The following is a 22,465-nucleotide window of genomic DNA, read 5'->3' on the forward strand; positions in this document are numbered from 1 at the left end:
TGAGAGGATGAGAGGAAAGCACGCACGTGGTTGCGGGAGAGAGAGAAGCATGACGACGACGAGAAATGTACGGAAGCGAATGTTCTTTGTTATTCTTGTCTTGATGAGTGTTGCACACGGAAGCGAATGTTTGTCTGAGATAACGATATTTTATTTTATTAAAAAACGTCGTCGTATCATTCGTTCCATTTATAGCTTATGCTTTTAGCCTTTTATTGTCTTCATGAGTATTGATGTCAATTCAGAAGTTTCCTCACAAATTTACAAAACAAACAGTTGCAATCCTTTAACAGTTTTAGGCTTTTTGAGTTAAAAATGTTATTTATTATTGGTAGATCATGGGATAGCTAGGGATTTTTATTTACTATTGGTAGATATCATCAAATAAGAGAATTTTTTTTTTGTCAACAATAAGAAATAATATTCAGTTGATAAGATACAAAAGATAAGTATGGTTTCATGAGTTAAATATTTATTTTATGACGAGAATGAATGGATAATTACGAATCGCGTTATTTAATCTCATATAGGTTAAGGAAAATAGCTCAAAAACACAAATAAAAAGGAAATAATGAAACTAGGTCAAATAAAATTAGGAGGATTGCATCTCTCTGTCTATATATATAAAACTTCTTGTTTACTTTGGCGTATTAAGAACCAAAAGTATAGTACAATGTTTTATCTTGATGAACAAACCGCAAATATACTAACTATAATCAGCCAGTCACAGCGTCATCCGCCCACTTATACTATGAATGCAAAACTCAATACAGTGGGAGCGTCTTCTTCTTCATGTACGACAGATCCAACACCTGAGCGGTTACTGAAGTTGAAGACAGGAAAGAACGGAGCCGCAAAACTCAAGACAGTGGGAGCGTCTTCTTCTTCGTGGACGACAGATCCAACACCTGAGTGGTTACTGAAGTTGATGACAGAAAAGAACGGAGCCGAGCTGAAGAAGATCATAGAGAAGGAGCTGAGTGCAGCCGATGTTAGCCGAGTTCACGACCGTCTCTCTATGCCTTGCAGCAACATCATTGACTTGGAATTTTTGAGCCCCATGGAGCAAAGGATCATAGAAGAAGAAGATGAGGGGAAGAAGCACATGACTAGAGTTGACGCGAAACTCGTGGTTAAACTTGTGGATTCTGATGTTTTAAAGGAGTTTGATGTGAATTTGAGGAGATGTAACATGCACAAGACACGGGGGAACCACAGTTTTGTTTACAGTTTGATTAGGTGGAAGCAGGTGGTCGAAGATGAAGGCTGCGGTCTAAAGAAGAGCGATAAGATTCGCCTCTGGTCTTTCCACTCTGATGGCAAACTCTATTTTGCTCTCACTACTCTTTCTCCTCCACCTCCTCCACCGTCTAGTGATTCCGGAGATTCCAAACCTGAAGAGATGATCTCTGCTTTAGTGATCGATGACAAGTCTAATGATGACTTGCCACCCAACTAAGGAAGTGTTGCTTTCAAGGTCTAAGGTTTTTCTCAGATTTATTTTTTCTTAGGGCTTTTTGGGTTTATCTAGATCTTTATTATGAATTTTGAGATTTTTAAGCGTGGTTTGATTCTATGAACATTTGATGATATCAATGGTTTAAAGAAGTTTTGGCAATGGTTATATTTAATTTACTATATGTCAAGATTTGTGAAGTGAAACAACATCAGCTAGGGCATCCTCAAGATATCTTAGCAGACGTTCCTAGTGATTCTGATTTACGAAACCAAAACAAATACAAAAAGTTGAAGTACACATAAAAGAGAATGAAACCTAGTTAGTTTAGTTTACTTGACGCTGTATTTATTAAAACCCTCTGATTGGTCCCTCGGCGTCAAGAAATGTTTGCAGTTTATCCTAGGCAAAGTGATAGTTCTTCTTCAAAGAATTTTCGATAAGAATTTGAAAAAAGTTATTACTAATGAATTTGCACTTGCATACCGAAGTTACAAACTTCGCTCATGCTTCAAGATAGTATGCTTGTTGATCTTGTCCTCTCTTAGGTAATATTCATTAGCTTAGTTAAGTCCATTCCAGAACCCTTTTACATTCCGTGATATGTATTAATGTATGCATCACCTAAGTTTGATGGAAACCAAAACACCATAAATTAGTGAACTCAAAAAATTTCAGGACATAATATTAGACATAGTTACAACAGGTTGTTGTCAATTCAATTTTTCAGAAGTTTCCTCACAAATTTTGTCAGAACACTACAAAAATCACACACACACAGTTGCAATCCTTTAACAGTTTAAGACTTTTTGAGTTAAAATGCTATTGATTATTGGTAGATCGTGGAATAGGTATTGTGTTATTTAGTATCGGTAGATCATCAAATGAGAAATAATATTCAGTTGATAAGATATAAAACATAAGAATGATGTTTTTTTTTTTTTTTTTTTTTTTAACACTGAAATCAAACCATAACAACCATTGTTTGGTTCCATCATAGGAGACCGAAAGAAAAGACGAGCATAGAGCTCAACAAAAGCAGAAAAGAGAAAAAAATTGAAATAAAATGCCAGAAAGCACCATAGTAGAACACCATAACCCAAAAGAAGACTTATCAAAGCTCATTTTGTAAATGTGGTGTCGACGGAAAGCTGTGGTATCAACCTCTCGCTTCACGAGCTAACAGAGAGTGGAGCCAGGCTGGACCTTGCGAAGCGATGTATGATTGGTATCGATGGCCCGTTGTAACCGACCCTGCAATCATGTTCGCTGCTACATTACGTTCATCATCTGCATGATCAAGACTCCAGTACTCAAACTTGTGGAGCAAGGCAGTGATTCGAGATGTAGTGTAAAGGAGGCTGGGGCAAAGGGATGAAGATAACATTATCTCTCTTGTATCCTCTGTTGAGGTCTCGAAGGTGATGTTATGTTGCCTCATGTCATGCATGCACTCAACCGCCCAAAGCAGAGCAGTGATGTGAGCTTCTTTGGCTGAGTTTATTGCTGAAAACGATCTTCTGCTATGCGCGACCGTTCTTCCTTGGTGATCCCTTAGGATCCAAGCAGCTCCGCAGTTTCTCCGAGCACAGACCCAGGAAGAACCTACGTTACATTTGAGTGTACCACAGGGTGGTTTGATCCAGGTTTTGACAGATGGGGTTGGTTCAGAATCTCTTTGGGGAGAGTTAGCTACAAACCACAGTTCCGCCTCCTCAAAGGCCGTCATAACTGCTTGTCTGGGAGACAATGATGTGTTTGTGAAAGCCACAGAGTTCCTGGCTTTCCAGATCTGCCACAGAACCCATGGAACAGCCCGTCTAGAACTCATTTCCAGTCTGCTGTTATTCATAACACCTACTAGGTAATAGATGTTTAGGAACACAGAATTTGCTGAAAAACCAGCTGGAGGTATTGGAATATTCGCGAGTTCCCACATCTGTTGCGCTTTGTTGCATATGAAGAGGACATGGCAAATGGATTCGGTTCCTGCTCCACAAAGTTGACAAGTCGCATCAATTTGGATCCCTCTGGTTTGTAATCTCTCTTTAACCGCTAGAGCACCTGATAGAGATCTCCAAAAAAAATGCTTAAGCTTCGACGGGGCTTTGATCTTCCAAATGTTGCTCCATAACTTCTTTTCAATAGGGGGAATAACCCGGTTGTCCGGGGCTTGCAGCGTCAGTAGAGTTTCAGTCAGTTGGTAACCACTTCGCGTGCTGTATATGCCATTTTTAGTGAAACCCCAGATGATGGAATCCTCTCTATTCATCATTGGTTGTAATAGCATTATGCGATCAGCATCTCCTGGGGCGAAAGTCTCATACACTAGCTCTCTGTTCCACCTTCCCGTGTTAACCTCAAGCAGGTCTGCGACTTTCAATGCAAGGTTCACTTCTCTATCCTCTCTGTACATAGGTGGTCTAGGAATCCCATCGATTATCCAGTTCTCCACCCAGACATTGGACTGTAACCCATTCCCGATAGCTCGAAATAATCCTTGTTTCAGTAGTTCTCTTCCATGTAGTATACTGCGCCATGCGAAAGAAGGTCTAGTGCCTGAGCCACATTCCAGGAAAGATTTTCTAGAGAAATAACGCCCTTGTAAGACCCTTGCCACTAGAGAGTTTGGACGGCTCCATATTCTCCATGCTTGCTTCCCAAGCAAAGCTTGGTTGAACCTTCCGATGTCATGGAAAGCCATACCCCCTTGATCCTTCGGTTTACACAATTTCTGCCATGCTACCCAGGGAATTTTTCTCTTCTTATCACCACTGCTCCACCAGTACTCAACAATGGCACTAGTAAGACGCTCGATGAGTTCCTTCGGCAGTTGAAATACCGACATTGCATATATAGGCAGAGCAAGAGCCACAGACTTGATTAAAACTTCCTTAGCTCCCATAGAAAGTGTTTTCGTATACCAGCCTTGAAGTCTACCTTCTAGCCTCTCTTTGATGAAATTCAAAAGGTCTTTCTTGGATCCCTTGAAACATTCTGGAAGCCCCAGATAAGTCCCTTCACCACCTTCCTTCATGATGCCTAGGGTTTCTTGAATCTCTGTCTTCTGTTGTTGACTGATCTCCGCGCCAAAGATGATAGAAGACTTAGATGTGTTGATAACCTGACCGGAGGCATCACCATAGAGTTTGAGACAGCTTTTTATCTCTTCACTCTCACAGACCGTAGCATCACACATGAGAAGACTATCATCAGCAAACAACAAGTGGTGAACTGCTGGACAACTCGCTGATAGTTTGATGCCATGAAGCTTACCTTGCGTTTCCGACTGGTTCATTACATTGACTAAAGCTTCTGTACAGAGAATAAATAGGAAAGGAGACAAAGGGTCTCCCTGCCTTATTCCTCTTTCTGGTCTAATGAAACCGTGGGACTGGCCGTTGAGCAGAACTGCATAGGAGACTGAACTTATACAAGCCATAACCCATCTGATCCAATCTCTTGCAAATCCCATTTTTTCCAGTAAAATCTCCACAAAGTTCCATTCAACTCTGTCATAAGCTTTCGACATATCAGTCTTGATAGCCATAGATGTCTCTCCCACTTTCTTATTGGTACGTAGTCCATGGACCATCTCATGAGCCACTATGATGTTGTCTGTTATCAGTCGACCTGCTACAAAGGCTCCCTGGGTGTCAGAGACTATGTCTGGTAGAACCTTCTTAAGCCTATCACATAAGATACGAGATATGATCTTATACTGGACAGAACACAGACTGATGGGGCGCATATCAGTCATTTCCGATGGGTTGGGAACTTTTGGCAGCAAGCTTAACTGAGTATGGTTCCAACCATCCGGCATGATAGCTGTAAGAAAGAAGCCCTGAACTGCTTGAACAATCTTGGGACCGACAATATGCCAGTACCGCTGATAAAAATGACCTGTTAGTCCATCCTCGCCAGGAGCGCTGTCACCTTTAACCCCAAAAGCCGCACGTCTAATGTCTTCTGGCGTTACTGGTCTAGTCAGCATCTCGTTCATAGTTTCTGTCACCTTCACCGGAAACCCTGCAAACAAAGGTTCCATGTCCATCGGATTTGAGCTCATAAAGAGATCCCTATAGAACTCAACTGCGATATTGCCTTTAGACCCTTCAGAGTAGTTTTCTTGTCCAAAGACATCGCGAAGCATTAAGACCTTGTTCTTTAGGCGTCTTCCTCTTACTGCATTGTGGAAGAAAGTTGTGTTTCTGTCCCCCTCCTTTAACCATTCAACTCGGCTCCGTTGCCTCCAGAATTTTTCTTCTTCCAATAGGAAAACTGATAACTCTTGTTTTAATCTCCTCATTCTTGGGAAGTTCGGGAATTGAGACGCCACCTCCTTTTCTAAATCCGCTTTCAGTTTCTCTATTCTGGTTTTGGAGTTCATGTTTTCCGATCTCTTCAACTTGGCCAACTCCGTTCTGCATCGAGCAATACAGTCCATGATGCTAGAGGCTGATGTCGTATCACCTGGGTCCCAGCTGCGAGCTATGGCTTCTTCTACACCCCTTCTTCCCATCATGCGTTTATCAAAGAAGAAACGACCCTTATGCTTCTCTTCTACTTCCAGTGCAAAGTTAAGCCTAATGGGTCTGTGGTCCGATGATCTCATGTCCATGTACTCTGTTTTTGATCTCGGAAACAAGCGAAACCACTCATCATTGCCGAAGCTTCTGTCTAAACGGCATTGTACCCATGCATTATCTCTCTTCCCCGCCCAAGACAGAAGATTCCCATGGCTTGTGTGTTCTCGTATCTTGCAGGTATCTGCCATGTTCCTGAAGTCCCAAAAAGTGCTCTCTTCCCTGACTGCTCCACCCAATTTTTCGTCATTGCTCTTAAGTTCATTAAAATCCCCGATCAGCATCCACGCCTCATCGCGTTGCATTCCAATATTTGACAGTCTGTCCCATACCACTCGTCTTCTACCTCTTACTGGATCTCCGTAGACACACGTAAGGAAGAAAGATAAAGAGCCAAGAGTAACCTTCAAGTCAATGATCCTGTTATCGCTAGACAGTATGTCGACCACGTAACTCTGCTTCCACATAACAGCCAGTCTAATGATGACTTGCCACCCAACTAAGGAAGTGTTGCTTTCAAGGTCTAAGGTTTTTCTCAGATTTATTTTTTCTTAGGGCTTTTTGGGTTTATCTAGATCTTTATTATGAATTTTGAGATTTTTAAGCGTGGTTTGATTCTATGAACATTTGATGATATCAATGGTTTAAAGAAGTTTTGGCAATGGTTATATTTAATTTACTATATGTCAAGATTTGTGAAGTGAAACAACATCAGCTAGGGCATCCTCAAGATATCTTAGCAGACGTTCCTAGTGATTCTGATTTACGAAACCAAAACAAATACAAAAAGTTGAAGTACACATAAAAGAGAATGAAACCTAGTTAGTTTAGTTTACTTGACGCTGTATTTATTAAAACCCTCTGATTGGTCCCTCGGCGTCAAGAAATGTTTGCAGTTTATCCTAGGCAAAGTGATAGTTCTTCTTCAAAGAATTTTCGATAAGAATTTGAAAAAAGTTATTACTAATGAATTTGCACTTGCATACCGAAGTTACAAACTTCGCTCATGCTTCAAGATAGTATGCTTGTTGATCTTGTCCTCTCTTAGGTAATATTCATTAGCGTAGTTAAGTCCATTCCAGAACCCTTTTACATTCCGTGATATGTATTAATGTATGCATCACCTAAGTTTGATGGAAACCAAAACACCATAAATTAGTGAACTCAAAAAATTTCAGGACATAATATTAGACATAGTTACAACAGGTTGTTGTCAATTCAATTTTTCAGAAGTTTCCTCACAAATTTTGTCAGAACACTACAAAAATCACACACACACAGTTGCAATCCTTTAACAGTTTAAGACTTTTTGAGTTAAAATGCTATTGATTATTGGTAGATCGTGGAATAGGTATTGTGTTATTTAGTATCGGTAGATCATCAAATGAGAAATAATATTCAGTTGATAAGATATAAAACATAAGAATGATGTTTTGAGTTGCAATTCTGCAACAAGAGCCTTGTTTCAATATGGATTGTGTTAAAACCAAAAGAGAAAATGGCTCACAAGAAGAGCAACATCAAAGAGAGATGTAAGTAACCCAAATGATCAAGACTCCATAAGCCTATCCATTATGAGCTTCAAGACCGCTGGTGCATCAACCGTCACTGCCACTTTTACCGATGGTTTATCTGTCCACTCGGTCACTTCCTCAAACCTGGTTCACATCACATGATTTCATTGCCCCATTTATAAGTCCAAAGTTTTTTTTATTCTAATCTTCTTCTTACAATTGGTTAGCTTCAAAAATCCCTAATGAAAGGCTTCAGGTTATGTAAACATTCTCTCTACTATATAAACCTGTTTTCAAGAATCTTACCTCTTTCGATTGTTGTACAGTAAAGTGAGTCCTCTAGTGATACCGTTTGTTTGCACTCTAACAACTCCTTCAGTATAAGTGAACAGAGAAGGAAGGAAAGCCGCAAGGATCGTTGTAGGATCATGAAGATAAACACCTACCGTGGAAAACAAGTTAACATAAGAACATTTAAACGCATAAGCTTTGTTACTTTTAAAGTCTTACAGAAAAAAATTATCAAATCATACCTTCAATCTCATAAGCGTCAAGATGATAAGAATAGTACACACCAAGGATCTTACAGAGATACTGAGCTAATTTCCCGTTGGATGAGGCCAATTTGTCCCTATCATCAGCTAAATCAAGCAGAAAAACAGCCAAAAAAAAAAGAAGTTCAGATGATAAGAAAGAATGTTATAAAAACATTTGTATACATATGCAAAACACCAAAGCAGGCAAAAAGATTTTTCAAAATAACCTGTCATGATAACTTGATGAGTCACGTTGATTCCCACAGCAATCACATCGGCACCACATGTGAACACAATATCTGCAGCTTCTGGATCACCAAAAATCTACACAAGAAGATAGTGGGTGATATATAAACTAGTCACTAGTGTGTATGGAGATCACATGTGTGAAAGAACTTACATTAGCTTCAGATGCTGGATTCACATTTCCATTGACTGCAAAAGCTCCACCAAGAAGAACAATTTGTCCAACATTTTTGGAAAACTCAGGATCAAGCTGAATAGCCTGCATCAAAGTAATGAAATCTTCAAATGAGACAGTGAGATAAGTAAAACCTACAAAAAAGAGCATGAGAAAGTCTAACCAGTGCTATATTGGTCAGAGGTCCCAAAGCAACAACAGTGATTTCACCAGGGTGAAGCTTAGCTTGTTCAACTAAGAACTCAGGTGCAGATTTTTCAATAGGCTTTCCTTTAGGTGGTGGGAAGTTTTGGTTGCCAAGCCCATCTTTACCGTGAACGAAGTCAGCTATTCGAAGCTTTGTGCCGTTCTTTAACAAAATTAAAGGCACAGAGATATGAGAAAGTGGTCAAAGATGGTGTCATTCAGTATGTAAAGGACATAGAAGTAGAAACATACCATGATAGTTTTATGTGTGCCTTCGGCAACAGGAATGTCTGTCCTACCCGCAACCTCCAACTAGTTAAATCCACACAAAAATATGCTTACGTCATCTTATCATATAGTTATTTGATTTTGATTATGAGATCCAAAAGTGAAGAGAATAAAGGATACCAAATGCAAGGCGTTACGAGTGGCGAGAGTGGTGTAAACGTTGCCATAGATAGTAGTGAGTCCAATGACATCAACTTCTGGTGAGTTTAGCGCCACGAATATCGCCATTGCATCATCTACATTATCATCAAGCACGGTGAAAGAAAAACTAATGGATCCATCTCAGATCTTCAATTTTTTCGTAAAACCCAGATTTTGAATCAGTAAACTCTTAGTTCTATGTAAAGGATCAGTAAAAAGACAAACTTTTGAAAATTCTAGAAGATCCAAAAGACAGAAACAGAGACTGTTCATTGAGTGAGGCTAATCGGAATCGAATCCAATAAAAAAATCTTTTTATTTTTAACAAAGAAAGGAGATGATACGAAACCGATTCCAGGATCAGTATCGATGATAATCTTCTTGCGCTGCTCTCCCACCATCGCCACCGAACTTTGAGAAGAGAGTGGACCCAAACACCGTAAAGACACCACCTTTTATGTCTTTTTCTCTCTTTATCCCAAAAGTACATTAAAATAAACCAAAAAGGCAAAAGAGTTCAATCATATAAAAAGTGGTCTGCGATCGTGTCTCCTTTTTGGCTTCTTCTTCTTACATCAGACAAGTACAAAATTCTCAGACACCGGTTATGTCTAATTTTGACCACTCAGGTTCGGTTTATACTTTCCATTCTTAATTGGGTTTAACGTTACTGAAGCTAAAATTATCTCAACGCTAATCAAACTTTTTTTTCCTTTTTTTACCAACATTAAACTTATGTTTATCCATAATAAAAAAGTTTAGAAAAAAAAAGAAATTTTTTTATTCAAACGTCGTCGCATATTCTTTCCATTCTTAGTTGTGTTTAACTATACTGAAGCTAGAATGATCTCAACGCTATTTCCTTTTTTACTAACAGTAAAATTATGTTTATCGATAATAATAATAATAAAACGAGATAACTATAGAAATCGCTTCTGTAATATCAATTAGGAAAAGGAAAATAGCCTTTTTAATTAACAAACGAAAAAAAAGGAAATCCCAAATACTGATGGAATTGAGATATCTCTATCTCTATATATAGACTTTGTTTGGCTTGCTTTGGCAAAATTTAGAACACAAAGTAGAGAAAGAAAAAGAGCTATACTAAGTACAATGATTAGTGATATTGAAGCCGCACATATACTAATTGCTCTGAGTCGTTCAAAACCTAGAGTTGTTGTGAAGACAATGGAGAAGGAGAATAGAGTTCCTGTTCAAGTTCCAGTTCCAGTTCCAGTTGCAGTTCCAAAGCAGAAGAGATCTTCTTCTCGGAAGATGAGAAGAAGCTTTCCTATGCATCCTTCTTGCTCAACTGCTATAGTGGAATACGTGAGTCAAGAAGATGCATCTCCTCCCTTGCGCCGCAAGAAACGTCATCCTCCGTTTCCTCCTATTACAAAACAACCTAAGAAGAAGGCAAAAGTAGTAGCCGCTTCTTCGTGGGCGTCAGAGCCAACTCCTGATTGGTTGTTGAAGTTGGTGGAGGGAGAGGAGGATGAGCCGATGAGGATCATCGAGAAGGAACTGAGTGCAACCGATGTTAACCATAATCACAACCGTCTCTCCATGCCTTGCAGCAAAATTCTGGACTTGGAGTTTTTGAGCATTGCGGAACAAGGGCTCATAGAAGAAGATGAGGGGAAGAAGCACAAGACTGGAGTTAACGCGAAACTCGTGGTTAAATTCGTGGATTCTGATGATTTAAAGAAGTTTGGTGTGAATTTGAGGAGGTGGAAGATGCCTAAGGAGAAAGGGAGCCCCACTTTTATTTACAATTTGGTCACAGGGTGGAATAAAGTGGTCGAAGGTTGTGGTCTAGGTGAGAATGATAAGATTAGACTCTGGTCTTACCACTCTGATGGTGAACTCAGTTTTGCTCTTGTCCTCGATACTCCTGCTCCTCTTAGCGATCTTCTTCTTCTTCCTCCTCCGGCTAGTGATTCAGAAGATGCCAATCCTGAGGAGATGAGCTCTGCTTTAGTGATCTATGACAAGTCTAACGATGACTTGCAACCCAAGTAATAATGCTTGTCATAGGTCTTTGGTTTTTTTTCTGAGAGGTCTTAGGTTTTCCAGGGTGTTTGGCTTTTCTCAGACTGTTGGAATTTTGAGATTTTTATGTGTGCTAGCTTCTGTAAACATTTGATGATATCAATGATTAAAGAAGTTTTGGCAAAGATTTTATTTAATTTACTATATGTCTCTCAACAAAGTCAAAACTGAAAACGCATCAAGATTTGTCAAGTTAAGCAACATCAGCTAAGGTTTAATATGGTTTGCTATGTCCAGACAAAAAAAGAGTGAAACCTAATTATTTTACTTCACTTGATGCTGTAATTAGTAAAACCTTTTCTTAATAATCACTAGTTATATGATCCATCATTTGCTACTAATGTCTCAATATCAGACATGCAAATTGAACTCATGAAGGCTCTTGAAGAGAGAGATGGCATTGTCTAGCCTTTAACCCCATAACTTTTAACTTTTCGTAAAAATATCCCTAAAACTTTAGCATGTGACATAAACAAGCATAAATGTTTCTATATCAGACATGCTAATTTTATTAGAAGAAAAATAACTTTGTTTAAGTTAAATCAAATTTTCATTTATTTCCTTTCTTTATAGATCTTCTGAAGCACTATGAACTGCAGCATTACACATCCCAGGATTCCTCAAACACCACAACGGCTGAATAGGTTCAGCACCAATCCCTCTCTTAACCATTCTATACCTCCAACGGTTTAACCGATCCAAAGCTTCCCCACACCTCTTAACACCTCTCTCATCTCTATTCCCTGACCACAAGCTCTCAGCAAACGCAGAGGCACGCGGCCACAGCCTTGAGTCCAATACCGTAGGGTCAGCTTGCTCTGACCACAACGCTACCTCTCCTCCTAACACCAGCTTCCTCTCTTCCTCATCTACCAAACCATCCGTTATATCATAGTTGTATATGGTCTGCCACGTCTTAAACGGTGCACACCAAGACCCTCCATCACTACCACCACCGCCTCCTTGCTGATCATATTGACTATCGTTCCCTAGAAACCCGCCGTGACCACAGTCTAAGTAGTAGTACTCTGATGAAGATACAATTACTCTGTAACCAGCAGCTACTATTCTCTTGGTGTTCACAGGACCGTTGTTCCAAGTCTGCAAGATTGTGTGCTCTTTAGGAAGAACCGATGATTCCACCTTGATTTGTGCATCCAACAGAACATCTTCCCAGTAAACAGCTGTCCTGTTCTGTGACACAATGTAAGGTAACGTCGAGTTTATGTACTTTTCAAGAAGCTGGCTTAGTGTTCCACCAGAGGACAAGAAGGAAGTGATTGCAGGATCTGTTTTCCAACAGCCTGGGATGACTTCATCTCCACCTCCATGAAAGAAAGGCTCAGGGAATAGCTTAGCCACATCTTGTATAACGTTTTTAACAACTTCATATGTCTTTGGATTCAAGGGGTTAAGCTGACCAGTCCCCGGTTCACTGGCTAACCGCTCGTCCCAGCTTTTTCCAGCTGGCCACCAGAACATGTTCCCACATGTGACAATGTCCGGGTAAGCTTCTCCCCATGAACCTGTATGGCCTGTAAAGTTTCAACAGTATCCATTAGAACCAAGATATGTTAGCAAATCAAGCATTGAGTGACCAAAGACCCGAAAAGTACCCAAAATTTTACCCAAGAACTATATTTTCAAAATTATGAAATTTTACGTGAAACCCGAAACTATAACTGAATGCTTGAACCCAAAACTTAGAAGTATATCCGTAATACCAAAAATAAACCGAAATACCCAAATATATCTAATATATACAATAGTTTTTGAACCCGGACCCGAACCTGTACCCATGGGTCCTGAACAAAACTATCCAACAGGTTAGTTCGCCTTTACCCGGATCCTAACCGAACATGTTTTTTTGGGTCAGTTTAGGGTCGGATTTTCGAGTCTAAAATGCTCAGGCCCTCAGTGACTCACCAGGAGTGTCTATTTCAGGAAGAACCCTAACACCATGCTCCAAACCAAACTGAACAATCATTGAGACATCTTCAGGAGTGTATACCATGTCCGGTCCATAAGATCCCTTTGCAGCAAGTGAAGGCTCAGAAGGAAGCACCAATGGGAAAGAATGTGAATCAGTAATGTGCCAATGAAACACATTGAGTTTGTTTGCACTCATAGCTTTGATGGTCCTTGTTATATCCTCTACTCCATAGTAGTTCCTTGATGTATCTAGCAACACTCCTCTATGACCAAACAAAGGAGAGTCCTGAATGTAAATACCAACTGGTGCACACAACTCAGGAGCTTTTCCCCAAATCATCTGAGAGAATGTCTCAAGGCCATGCATAGCTCCCCAAACTGAATGAGCTGATAAGTGAGCTGAGGAGCTTTTAATGGGGATGGAGAGGGTGTAAGACTCGTTAACACCGTGGTGAAGGGGAAGAGAAAGATCTGTGATAGTGACTACAAGTTTGCTTAAGGTGTAGCCTTTCATAAGTTTGATGGAACTGGTGATGAGAGGAGAGTAATTCTCTGAGTGGATTAGGTTGTTGTAGCGTGTAACGGAGACTGTAAGGTGTTGGTGTTGAGGGGAAATGATGGTGAAGTCTGGAGAGAGAGTGATGGCTTTGTGTTGTGGCCATGATAGAAATCTTGGCTTTGGCCAAAGGTTGATAGGTGAGGCAGTGGAGAGAAACGGAGAAAGAAGTGAAATGAAGAAGATTAGTAGCAGATGAAGCTTGGGAAAAGTAAACATGATTGTTCCTGGTTTTAACCACAAGGTGTTTCAACTATCATTTGGTATTCAAAACTGCAAAGGGAAGAAACCAAATATAGTAATTGCATCACTAGATTAAACATTTAGACAGGAAGCAGCAGTATTAGAAATAAGAAGAGATCCAAGTGATACTGTTCAATTCAAGTGACTTATCCCTAGAAGTGATACCTCTAAAAGGGGAACTTGGATTAGTTAGCCAAGCTTAAGCTTTCTATAAGGAGTTGGAGTTGCAGAGAACCGTTAAGAGAGGAGATAAAACTTACAGTTTAACGGTGGAGGCGAGCGACGACGAAGGCTGGTTGTCTTGATGAAAATGCAATAAATAAATGTGTGGACTACTTCACTTCCGGATAATAAGATCTGAGATTGATAGTGATGCATTCATTACCCTTACCCTTAAATGTGTAAACGACAAAAAATATTATTAAGTTATGATTCAAGAATCTTCTTTATCTTTTTGTTAACAACTAAACATTAAATTCTTATTTTATTACTCTTTCTGCAGGGTGATTGGTTGGGTTTTATCTTTCTACTTTAGCTTTATTTATTTTTAAATCATTAAATTTTATCAATCATGCTGTACATTTATTTTTAAAAATTAAAGTCTACATCAAGTTTTTATTTAGCTTTACCAATCATGCTTTAACTTTATTTTTAAAGCTAAAACAACAAAAATAAAGCAAAACTTTTTCTTATGTATTTTAGGCAAAAATGCTATATCATCTTTTTATAGACTGTAGAATCTATAAAATGAAAAAAATATCTATAATATCAAATAAATTATATAATTATAATAAAAACTTTTATAAATATTTTAATTTTGAATTTGAGTGTTTTTTAATTATTAACATATTTAAATAATATAAATATTATTTACATATCACATTTTAAATTACAATAAATTTTGATAATTTATAAAAAATATTAATATAAATTATTTTAATTCATATAAAATAATAATTTTATATATACAACACATATTTCATATATTTTATTTTAAGATATCTACAGCCTATAACTTACAGCTACAACAAATTTAACTATAGCAAAAGTCTCTGCAGAAAAAATCTACAGTAACAACTTTACAGCTACAACCAATTTATCTACAGTTAAACGTCTACAGCTAAATTTTTAAAGACACAGCCGAACTAATCATGACCTATTTTAAGTGGATTTTAAGGTTTTTTCACAAAGATTATGAAAATACAAAGTTTTATGTTATATATCTTGGCAATATAAAAATAGTATTAAATAAAGCTAATTCAACCAATAAAAAAAATACAGTATTTTATAATTGGTTACAAATTTTAAGTGGCATTAAATTTTGACTAGAAAAATGAAAACATCACTTATTTTGAAATAAAATAGAAATCCTTAAAAATCAATGGTATGGAGGGAGTAGTAGATTCGTTGTAATTTATCTGGCCACTGTTGTACTAGATTTTTCATCTAATGAACAGAAATGTTGCCTAAAAATAGAATAAGATGACTCGTTACCAAAAAAATTGATGTTTAGGATTTGCACATGTATTTATACAAATTAATATATACTTTAAATTATTGGTTTTTGTTAGTTTTATTTGTTTCTCGATAAAGTTTTCACTTATGTTTTTAGATTTTAATTTATGTTTTAGTTTTAAAAATAAAATGCATTAATTAAAAATAGAACATCAAATTTTATATACAAAGAAACTAAAACTTCAATAGTTTGTATACGAATGTAGTATGTATAACTGTAACAGTGTCGGTAACAATCCATTTGGAGGTGGAGCTAAGAGTCTAAGAATATCTCCATCCTTACTACATTATTTAGTCCATTATTTATTCTAAAAAATAAAGTGGAAAATGAAATAAGAACAAAAAATAAAATTTATTCTATTTGAAGATTTTTTTTTATATTCATATTTCATTTACAACTCTAATTTTAAAATAAATTATGGAGTTTAGATGGAGATGCTATAAAACGACTAGCGATGCTGAGCCATTTATGAAGTATGTGTTCGAATAGATGGGCATGACAACGAAGAGGACCACCAACGACTAGCGATGCTGAGCCATTTATGAAGTATACGCATGTAAGTTATTCTTGGGTTCACCCCATAGGGTGAACCTATAGGTTCATCAACCAATAAGATTTAGTTATTTCAAATCCGATATCTTTTAAAAAAGGAAACAAAATATTGTCAAATTATATTACGTTTTTAAAATTAAAAAAATACAAATAAATAAAAATAATAGTAGTTGCAAAAAAAAGTTTTCAAAAAAAATTAATACCATAAACAAAACACTAAACTCTAAATCTAAACCCGAAACCCTTCGGTAAACCCTAAACCCTTTGATAAATTTTAAAACACTAAACCCTAAATTCTAATCCTAAACCCTAAACCCTTGGATAAACCCTAAACCCTTGGGTAAACCCTAATCCCTTGGATAAATCTAAAACTCTTGGATCAAATCTTAAACTTTAAGATTTATGATTTATTCAAGAGTTTAGGGTTTACCTAAAGGTTTAGGGTTTAATATTTGTTGGCAGCGTTAAAAATACTTTTGAAAAACAAATTCTTTTTTTTTTGCGATTAAAAAATCTTATTTTTGTGATTAATACAATTTTTATTTTAAAAATATAATATAATTCGATAATATTTTATTTCTTTTTCTAAAAGATACTGAATCTAAAATGACACAATTCTATTGGTTGGTGAACATACATGTTCATTTAGGGGGTGAATCCAAGAATAATTCCTATTTGAAACTGTTTTTTATTAGCTTTGTCCAAAAAAACTGTTTTTTTATTAGCCAAAGAGAATGTGATCGATCTTGGAAAGCGTAACTCTATTCAGTTTAAAGAACTTCCAATTTTCTCATTGTGAAACTAATTTTCTTCTTCTCAGCTCAAATCCATTTTATTATATCCTTTTATGCCTATAATCGTACTTCAACTATGATCACCACAAGATATATTCCTTAACAACACAAGAACTAATAAATCGATGGCTATTAAAAAAACTCTTTAAAAGAAAAACTAATCTTACGGTAAAAGGTAATTTCTCTTTATGAGTTATTTTTAGAATGAACGAGGGACATTGATGATTTATAAAGAAGTACTTGTGATCTTTCTGTTACATGTTAGAGACTACAATGTTTCTTTGAAGACTACAATGTTACTTTGAACAAAACAAAAGAACGATACTTCGAATGATGTACGTTCGATTCTTGCTTTTCCACATGTTACATACATGTTATCATAAGAAATTACAAGTAAGGAATGATCTACATTTTCCGCACAATAAAATAGAACTGTATCATTTCGCAAGGGTCTCAATTCAATTAAGTACCCAAAAAAAGGATTAGCTCAGTTCAAAAAAGTCTCAAACTAATTAAAGAGAAAACCAAAGAAGTATCAAATGTATCAAATTATTAAAAGGAAGTTTTATTTTTTCATAAATGCTAGTCCTGGTCAAAGATCTTTAAAGGCAAGGGTATATGTTGTTAAGGGATAATGCATATGTTAAGTTGCTAAATCACGATAAATCTGCTTATAAGACTTTATCTTCTTTCTATTTTTAGCTTTACATAGACTAAGACCATAAATCTCTCCTTCAAGATCTCTTCTTACTAAACCTTTCCAGTTTTTTTTTTCAAGATTTGTATGCCTTAACGTAGCATTAAAAGGAAAAAAAAAAAGAGAAAGAAGTTCCATAAAAATATATTGAACCAAGGAAATTTCAAAAACAAAAGGTGAGTGATCTCGAAACCCTATGTTTGTTCTTTGGAGTCCTACGAGAAACATGCAGTTTCCGTTAATCCGCAATACACTTTTTCATCTTTATCTATGCATATGTTTTGTTTTGTCTCCACAAACATGTCTAATTGGTTTCTCTTTTTACTTAAATATTTCAAAACTTTCAATTTTTTTTGTGGGGGATAAAATAAACTTTGCTCTCCAAAAAAATCATTTTTAAGAGTCTATAAGTTAAAAAAAGCCTTGTGTTACTTAGTCTGATCTTGTTTGTCTCTTTCTTGTCTGAAAAGCTTTGAGACTGTTTTCATATTGTTTAAAATCTATAAGTAGCTTTGGCTTATTGTTCTTTTGTAAAGGACACACAGAAGAATAAATTCGAAGACAAAAAGAGAGATAGATGGAAAGTAATGGTGGAGCAGGAGAAGTAAGAAGAGTGAGATTAGTTTATTTCCTCAGCCGTTCCGGTCATGTTGACCAGCCTCATCTTTTGTCTGTTCATCATATCTCTCGTAATGGTGTCTTCCTTCGAGGTTAATCATCTCTTCTTAATTACTCTCTTTCTTGTCTTAATCTCTTTTATTTCGAACAATCTCATCTAAAAATTTGTTAAAAATGCAGATGTGAAGCGATGGCTAGCGGGTGTACGAGGCGATGCAATGCCTGACGCATATTCTTGGTCGTGTAAGAGGTACAAACTGTCACATTCTCAATCAATAATTATGACATTTATCGATTTATATATGTGCCAAAGGTTTGAATATTGTTCTTGTGATATACAGGAGATATAAGAACGGATATGTATGGCAAGATTTATCGGATGATGATCTTATTACACCAATCTCCGACAATGAATATGTTCTAAAAGGATCTGAGATTCTTCTAAAACCTCCAAAGGGTATGTTACGTAACTATCTCTAAGTTCCAGAAACTTTGATTAGTAAGGCTTCTTTAATTAGTGGTTATTTTAAACAGAGGATTCTCCTCATGCGGCAAAGAAAGCTTGGGAGACAAGAAACGATGGAATATCGGCTAAGACGATCCACAAAGAATCTCCGGTCTTCTGCTCTCAGAGATCGACGGCTACAACGTCGACAGTCACTGATGAATCCACCACGAACGTAGAAGACGTGGTCGTTCTCAAGAAACCAGACAGGGAAAAAGTATCCGGTGAAAGACACGTTTCGACGGGAAACGGGTCGGGTAACGTTATAGAGTCGGGTCGACCCAGTGTATCGTCCTCGACGTCGTCGTCTTCGAGTTTTATTAAGAGTAAGAGCTATTCGAGCTTGCGTGCCTCCCATGTGCTAAGGAACTTGATGAAGTGTGGTGGTATGGACACAAACGATGTCGTTTTGGTGCCTTTGAATAAGTCTGCGTCTGGGGCTTTTGGTGCGGCTTGGGAAGATGAACGCAGATTCCAATACCACCAACAGCAGAATGCTCGGTATGCTCCAAAGTACTAATTACTCTTATTTTTAATCAGTTAATCAATTAGTGGTTTTTTTATTTAGTTCTTTTAAATTTGTTACTTTTTAGCTGTTAATGCCACATATTAGTGGGACTAATCTTTGGTGTATAATATATTTACAACCATTACGTTTTGGCTGAATGTTTCTCGCTCTCAAGCTATATTATATTTTATCATCTAGGCCTAATATCATATTAATAATTTGAATCAATTGGTCACGTGTTCTTGGTTATAGGAAAAGCTTAGAAGGGGCATGGAGTGGCATAAAGATGAAAGAGACAATTGAGTTATGTAAACCAAAGGTGGCTTCAAGCAAGCCTACTATGGCTCCATTATGCTCGTAAGCCTCATTCTTTTCATCACTTAGTGATATTGTGGCGATTCATATAATTAATGAATGATCAATGATGATTCATAATATAGGCAATGTGGGAAGTCATTCAAACCGGAGAAAATGCATTCACACATGAAATTGTGTCCAAAGATGAAAATTCCATCAGCGAGGACTGATTTGATGATGGGAAATAATGTCGTTAAACCGAGGCATCAACGGTGCAGAAACATTCAGGGAAATCCATCAGGACATCCACGTCTAGTCAGGACTATTCTGAAAGAATGATGCTGTTTAGTTATTGTTGATTTTCTAGTTTAGCGAATTTTTGTTTGATGAAGCGCAAACCTTGTTAAAAAATCAGGAGGTATTTGGTCACCATACACTGGATTTGGATAATCTAATTGAATATTTTAGTAATTATTGGGTCACAATTTGAAAAATTATGTTTTAGAAATCACTTGAAGTAACTTGGCAAGTCTTAGGTCAAGACAGTGCAGTCGAAAATATTGATATTATTAGTTAAAAATGTTATTAGTTAACTGGTTGAAGCATTGAGAAATGAGCATGATAGAGTTGTTGAAGTATTACTTCGACAAGTTCCATCTCTTGGGGAGATGCTAATGGCGATCTTCTACGCAAAACCATCTTAGAAAACAATGTGGCGTTATTTCAGAGTCTCTTACAACGAACGTGAACCCCAACTTGAGAAATAGGGCTAGACAAACGCCTCTACACAACATTGCAGCTTCATGAGTAAAATTTGAAGCAGCTAAAGTGATTGTATCATATGGGTCAGATCTTAACCTGGAAGATATGTGACTTTTCTACCTCAACTACTGAAACAAAAATGAAAAACTCAGTTTGTCTATCCTTCCAATTATGCTTTGTTTTTCTTATCTCTAGTTGGGGACGTTCATCTCACCGCGTGCATCTTCTACCATCAACTTTCTGATTCTCACGGACTTGGGAAAATAAAGAACAGTTGGTTATCTAACATTCCGATCAGTGACAAGAACTTGACGGAAATGGAGATCGCGCAGATGTACGCTGTATCACTCTACTATGCTTCAGTGTTGCTGTCCACCATAGGTCAGTTTTTTTCTTTCCCGTTATTCAAGACAAGAATCTGTTGGTATCTGAAAGATGATTGCTAGATTAGTTATTGGTTTGGTATTGAGATTGCTAGTTCTAGTTATTAAGCCTCTATCATATGAAATACGCAACTGAGGGCAAGTACCTGAACTGGAAGAGGTACACACAACCATGGTCTTGATGCTATGTACTATATTAGGATTAGTTTCCATCCCAACTCATACCAAGTTCCACATTCAGCCAATTTTTCTCAGCTTTGACAATGGAAACACAACAAAACCAAGGAGCACAAGCAGACTCATAAATTTGAAAGCAACAGCACAATATTTGATCTGAGACTAAGAATTCTTGTTTTTTTTTGCAAAGCTCATCTATAGAAATGTAAAGTAGGATACCGATGAGGCCATTTTCTATAAATTTTCCAGTTGACCTCTTTATGATCCTGCTTCTGTTGGTAAACTCTCTCTTGTCTTTATTTGTTCTTTTTTTTTTCCTGTAGAGTTAGGTTTTATTTTTGTCTCTTCTGAGATAAATCTCTTGTTTCTGATATTGATTAAATAAGCTGAAGTAGGCATAAGTAGCTTCTCAGCAGAAGAAGCACCCAACACAATCAAGAAACCTAAAACTGGTAAAAACCATACATGTAGTCCACATTTATGGCATCATCAAAACTAACAAAAGTACAATGTTTTTTACTGATGATTTCTTGATTTCACAGATAATCTCAGTAAGAACTGTGAGCAGCAAGCTAGGCAAGGGAGAATGAACTATGAGAATCCTAGGATCATTGATGTCCAAAACTACAGGTTTATATATACAAAAAACACATCACATATGTCATAACTAACCTATGATCCATTGCTACTAAAAATCCTGGTGTTGATTACTTGGAGCAGAATCCTTACTGCTACATGGAATGTAGCTGGACGCTCTCCTCCTTCTGACATTAAACCTTATTGACTGGCTTCATTCATCAGCTCCCGCAGATATGTATGTCCTCGGGTATGATTCAAACACACATCATCTTTTGATGAACTTCGTTTTAGTCTTTTCTTGAATCATTTTTGGTCTATTTCAGGTTTCAAGTGATTGTTCCTCTTAATGCTGGTAATATCCTTGGAGCTGAAGACAATGGACCTGCTCATAAATGGTTATATTTTATCCCCGACCAGGAACTAGCGGGTACCACACGCCTTGCCTTGCCCTATTCCTGTTGGCAGAGGACTAATGGGATCTGCTTGGGAATAAGGTTTGGACATATGTTCTTCATTACAGAGTACTCTGTTTTGTGAGTGAGCGTATGTCTTTGCCTCTTCTTTTTAGGGATCGATCTCAATAAGCATGTTGCTCCATCAAACGAGATTTTGCTTTGTTTGTACGCACTTGACTTCGGCACAAAAAAAAAGGTGATGAGCTGAAGAGAAACTCGGATGTCATCGAGATACTCAAGAAGACAAAGGTTTCCTCGCGTTAAGACCTCAGAAGACGACAAGTCCCCTGAGAATATCCTTCAGCATTAGTAAGACTAATGATCCATACTTCAAGAAACATTGTTTTTTATACTTGCCAGTATCTTGACTTGATCCATTTCATCATATCTTTTTTTACCAGCCGTGTAATATGGCTTGGCGATCTAAATTACCGGATAGCACTGTCTTACCGATCTGCCAAAGCCCTATGCAGAACTGGAGAGCGTTGCTAGCAAACTACCAGATACGTTTGTACATAGTGGTCTGAACAAAGAGCATTAAGTTTCTTATTTCAAGAAGAATGTTTACATGTAGTTAAGAATGGAGAAGAAACGAGGCCATGTGTTCAAAGGATGGAACGAAGGAAAGATCTATTTCCCACCAACGTACAAATACTCAGAGAACTCAGATAGATATTCTGGAATGACTTGCATCCCAAGGAGAAACGTCTC

General features: G+C 37.3%; 5 protein-coding genes across 8 annotated transcripts; 3 read left to right on the forward strand and 2 right to left on the reverse strand.

Moving 5' to 3' along the window:
- Positions 1–751: 751 nt before the first annotated feature.
- Positions 752–1,459, forward strand: LOC103843840 (B3 domain-containing protein At2g24670-like). The gene has a single exon (XM_033278572.1). The coding sequence runs from the start codon at positions 752–754 to the stop codon at positions 1,457–1,459; it is 708 nt and encodes a 235-aa protein (XP_033134463.1).
- A 5,959-nt stretch (positions 1,460–7,418) lies between these two features.
- Positions 7,419–9,695, reverse strand: LOC103843596 (probable uridine nucleosidase 2). Its single transcript, XM_009120331.3, has 9 exons — positions 9,478–9,695; positions 9,108–9,223; positions 8,952–9,011; positions 8,677–8,862; positions 8,493–8,597; positions 8,320–8,416; positions 8,090–8,197; positions 7,863–7,998; positions 7,419–7,700 (listed from the first exon to the last, which is right to left on the reverse strand). The coding sequence occupies exons 1-9, from the start codon at positions 9,527–9,529 to the stop codon at positions 7,592–7,594; spliced, it is 969 nt and encodes a 322-aa protein (XP_009118579.1). The 5' UTR covers positions 9,530–9,695; the 3' UTR covers positions 7,419–7,591.
- Positions 9,696–10,241: 546 nt separating this feature from the next.
- LOC103843597 (B3 domain-containing protein At2g24670-like) lies at positions 10,242–11,150 on the forward strand. Its single transcript, XM_009120332.2, has one exon. It carries the CDS (start codon positions 10,242–10,244, stop codon positions 11,148–11,150), a length of 909 nt encoding a protein of 302 aa, XP_009118580.1.
- A 418-nt stretch (positions 11,151–11,568) lies between these two features.
- Positions 11,569–14,269, reverse strand: LOC103843598 (beta-hexosaminidase 2). Of its 2 annotated transcripts, none has more exons than XM_009120334.3 (3): positions 14,172–14,269; positions 13,107–13,941; positions 11,569–12,715 (listed from the first exon to the last, which is right to left on the reverse strand). In XM_009120334.3, exons 2-3 carry the CDS (start codon positions 13,885–13,887, stop codon positions 11,748–11,750), a joined length of 1,749 nt encoding a protein of 582 aa, XP_009118582.1. In that variant the 5' UTR covers positions 13,888–13,941; positions 14,172–14,269; the 3' UTR covers positions 11,569–11,747. The 2 variants fall into 2 exon arrangements, with proteins under 2 accessions (XP_009118582.1, XP_018510501.1); XM_018654985.2 differs by having other exon boundaries at positions 14,077–14,236.
- Positions 14,270–16,441: 2,172 nt separating this feature from the next.
- On the forward strand, positions 16,442–19,869 carry LOC103843599. Of its 3 annotated transcripts, none has more exons than XM_009120336.2 (7): positions 16,442–17,646; positions 18,007–18,180; positions 18,269–18,338; positions 18,430–18,545; positions 18,623–19,094; positions 19,354–19,458; positions 19,542–19,869. In XM_009120336.2, exons 2-7 carry the CDS (start codon positions 18,048–18,050, stop codon positions 19,735–19,737), a joined length of 1,092 nt encoding a protein of 363 aa, XP_009118584.2. In that variant the 5' UTR covers positions 16,442–17,646; positions 18,007–18,047; the 3' UTR covers positions 19,738–19,869. The 3 variants fall into 3 exon arrangements, with proteins under 3 accessions (XP_009118584.2, XP_033135616.1, XP_033135615.1); XM_033279725.1 differs by having other exon boundaries at positions 18,016–18,180; XM_033279724.1 differs by having other exon boundaries at positions 16,442–18,180.
- The last annotated feature ends 2,596 nt before the right edge of the window (positions 19,870–22,465 follow it).

Source organism: Brassica rapa, chromosome A09 (genome assembly GCF_000309985.2).
Source record: "Brassica rapa cultivar Chiifu-401-42 chromosome A09, CAAS_Brap_v3.01, whole genome shotgun sequence".
Lineage (NCBI taxonomy): Eukaryota > Viridiplantae > Streptophyta > Magnoliopsida > Brassicales > Brassicaceae > Brassica > Brassica rapa.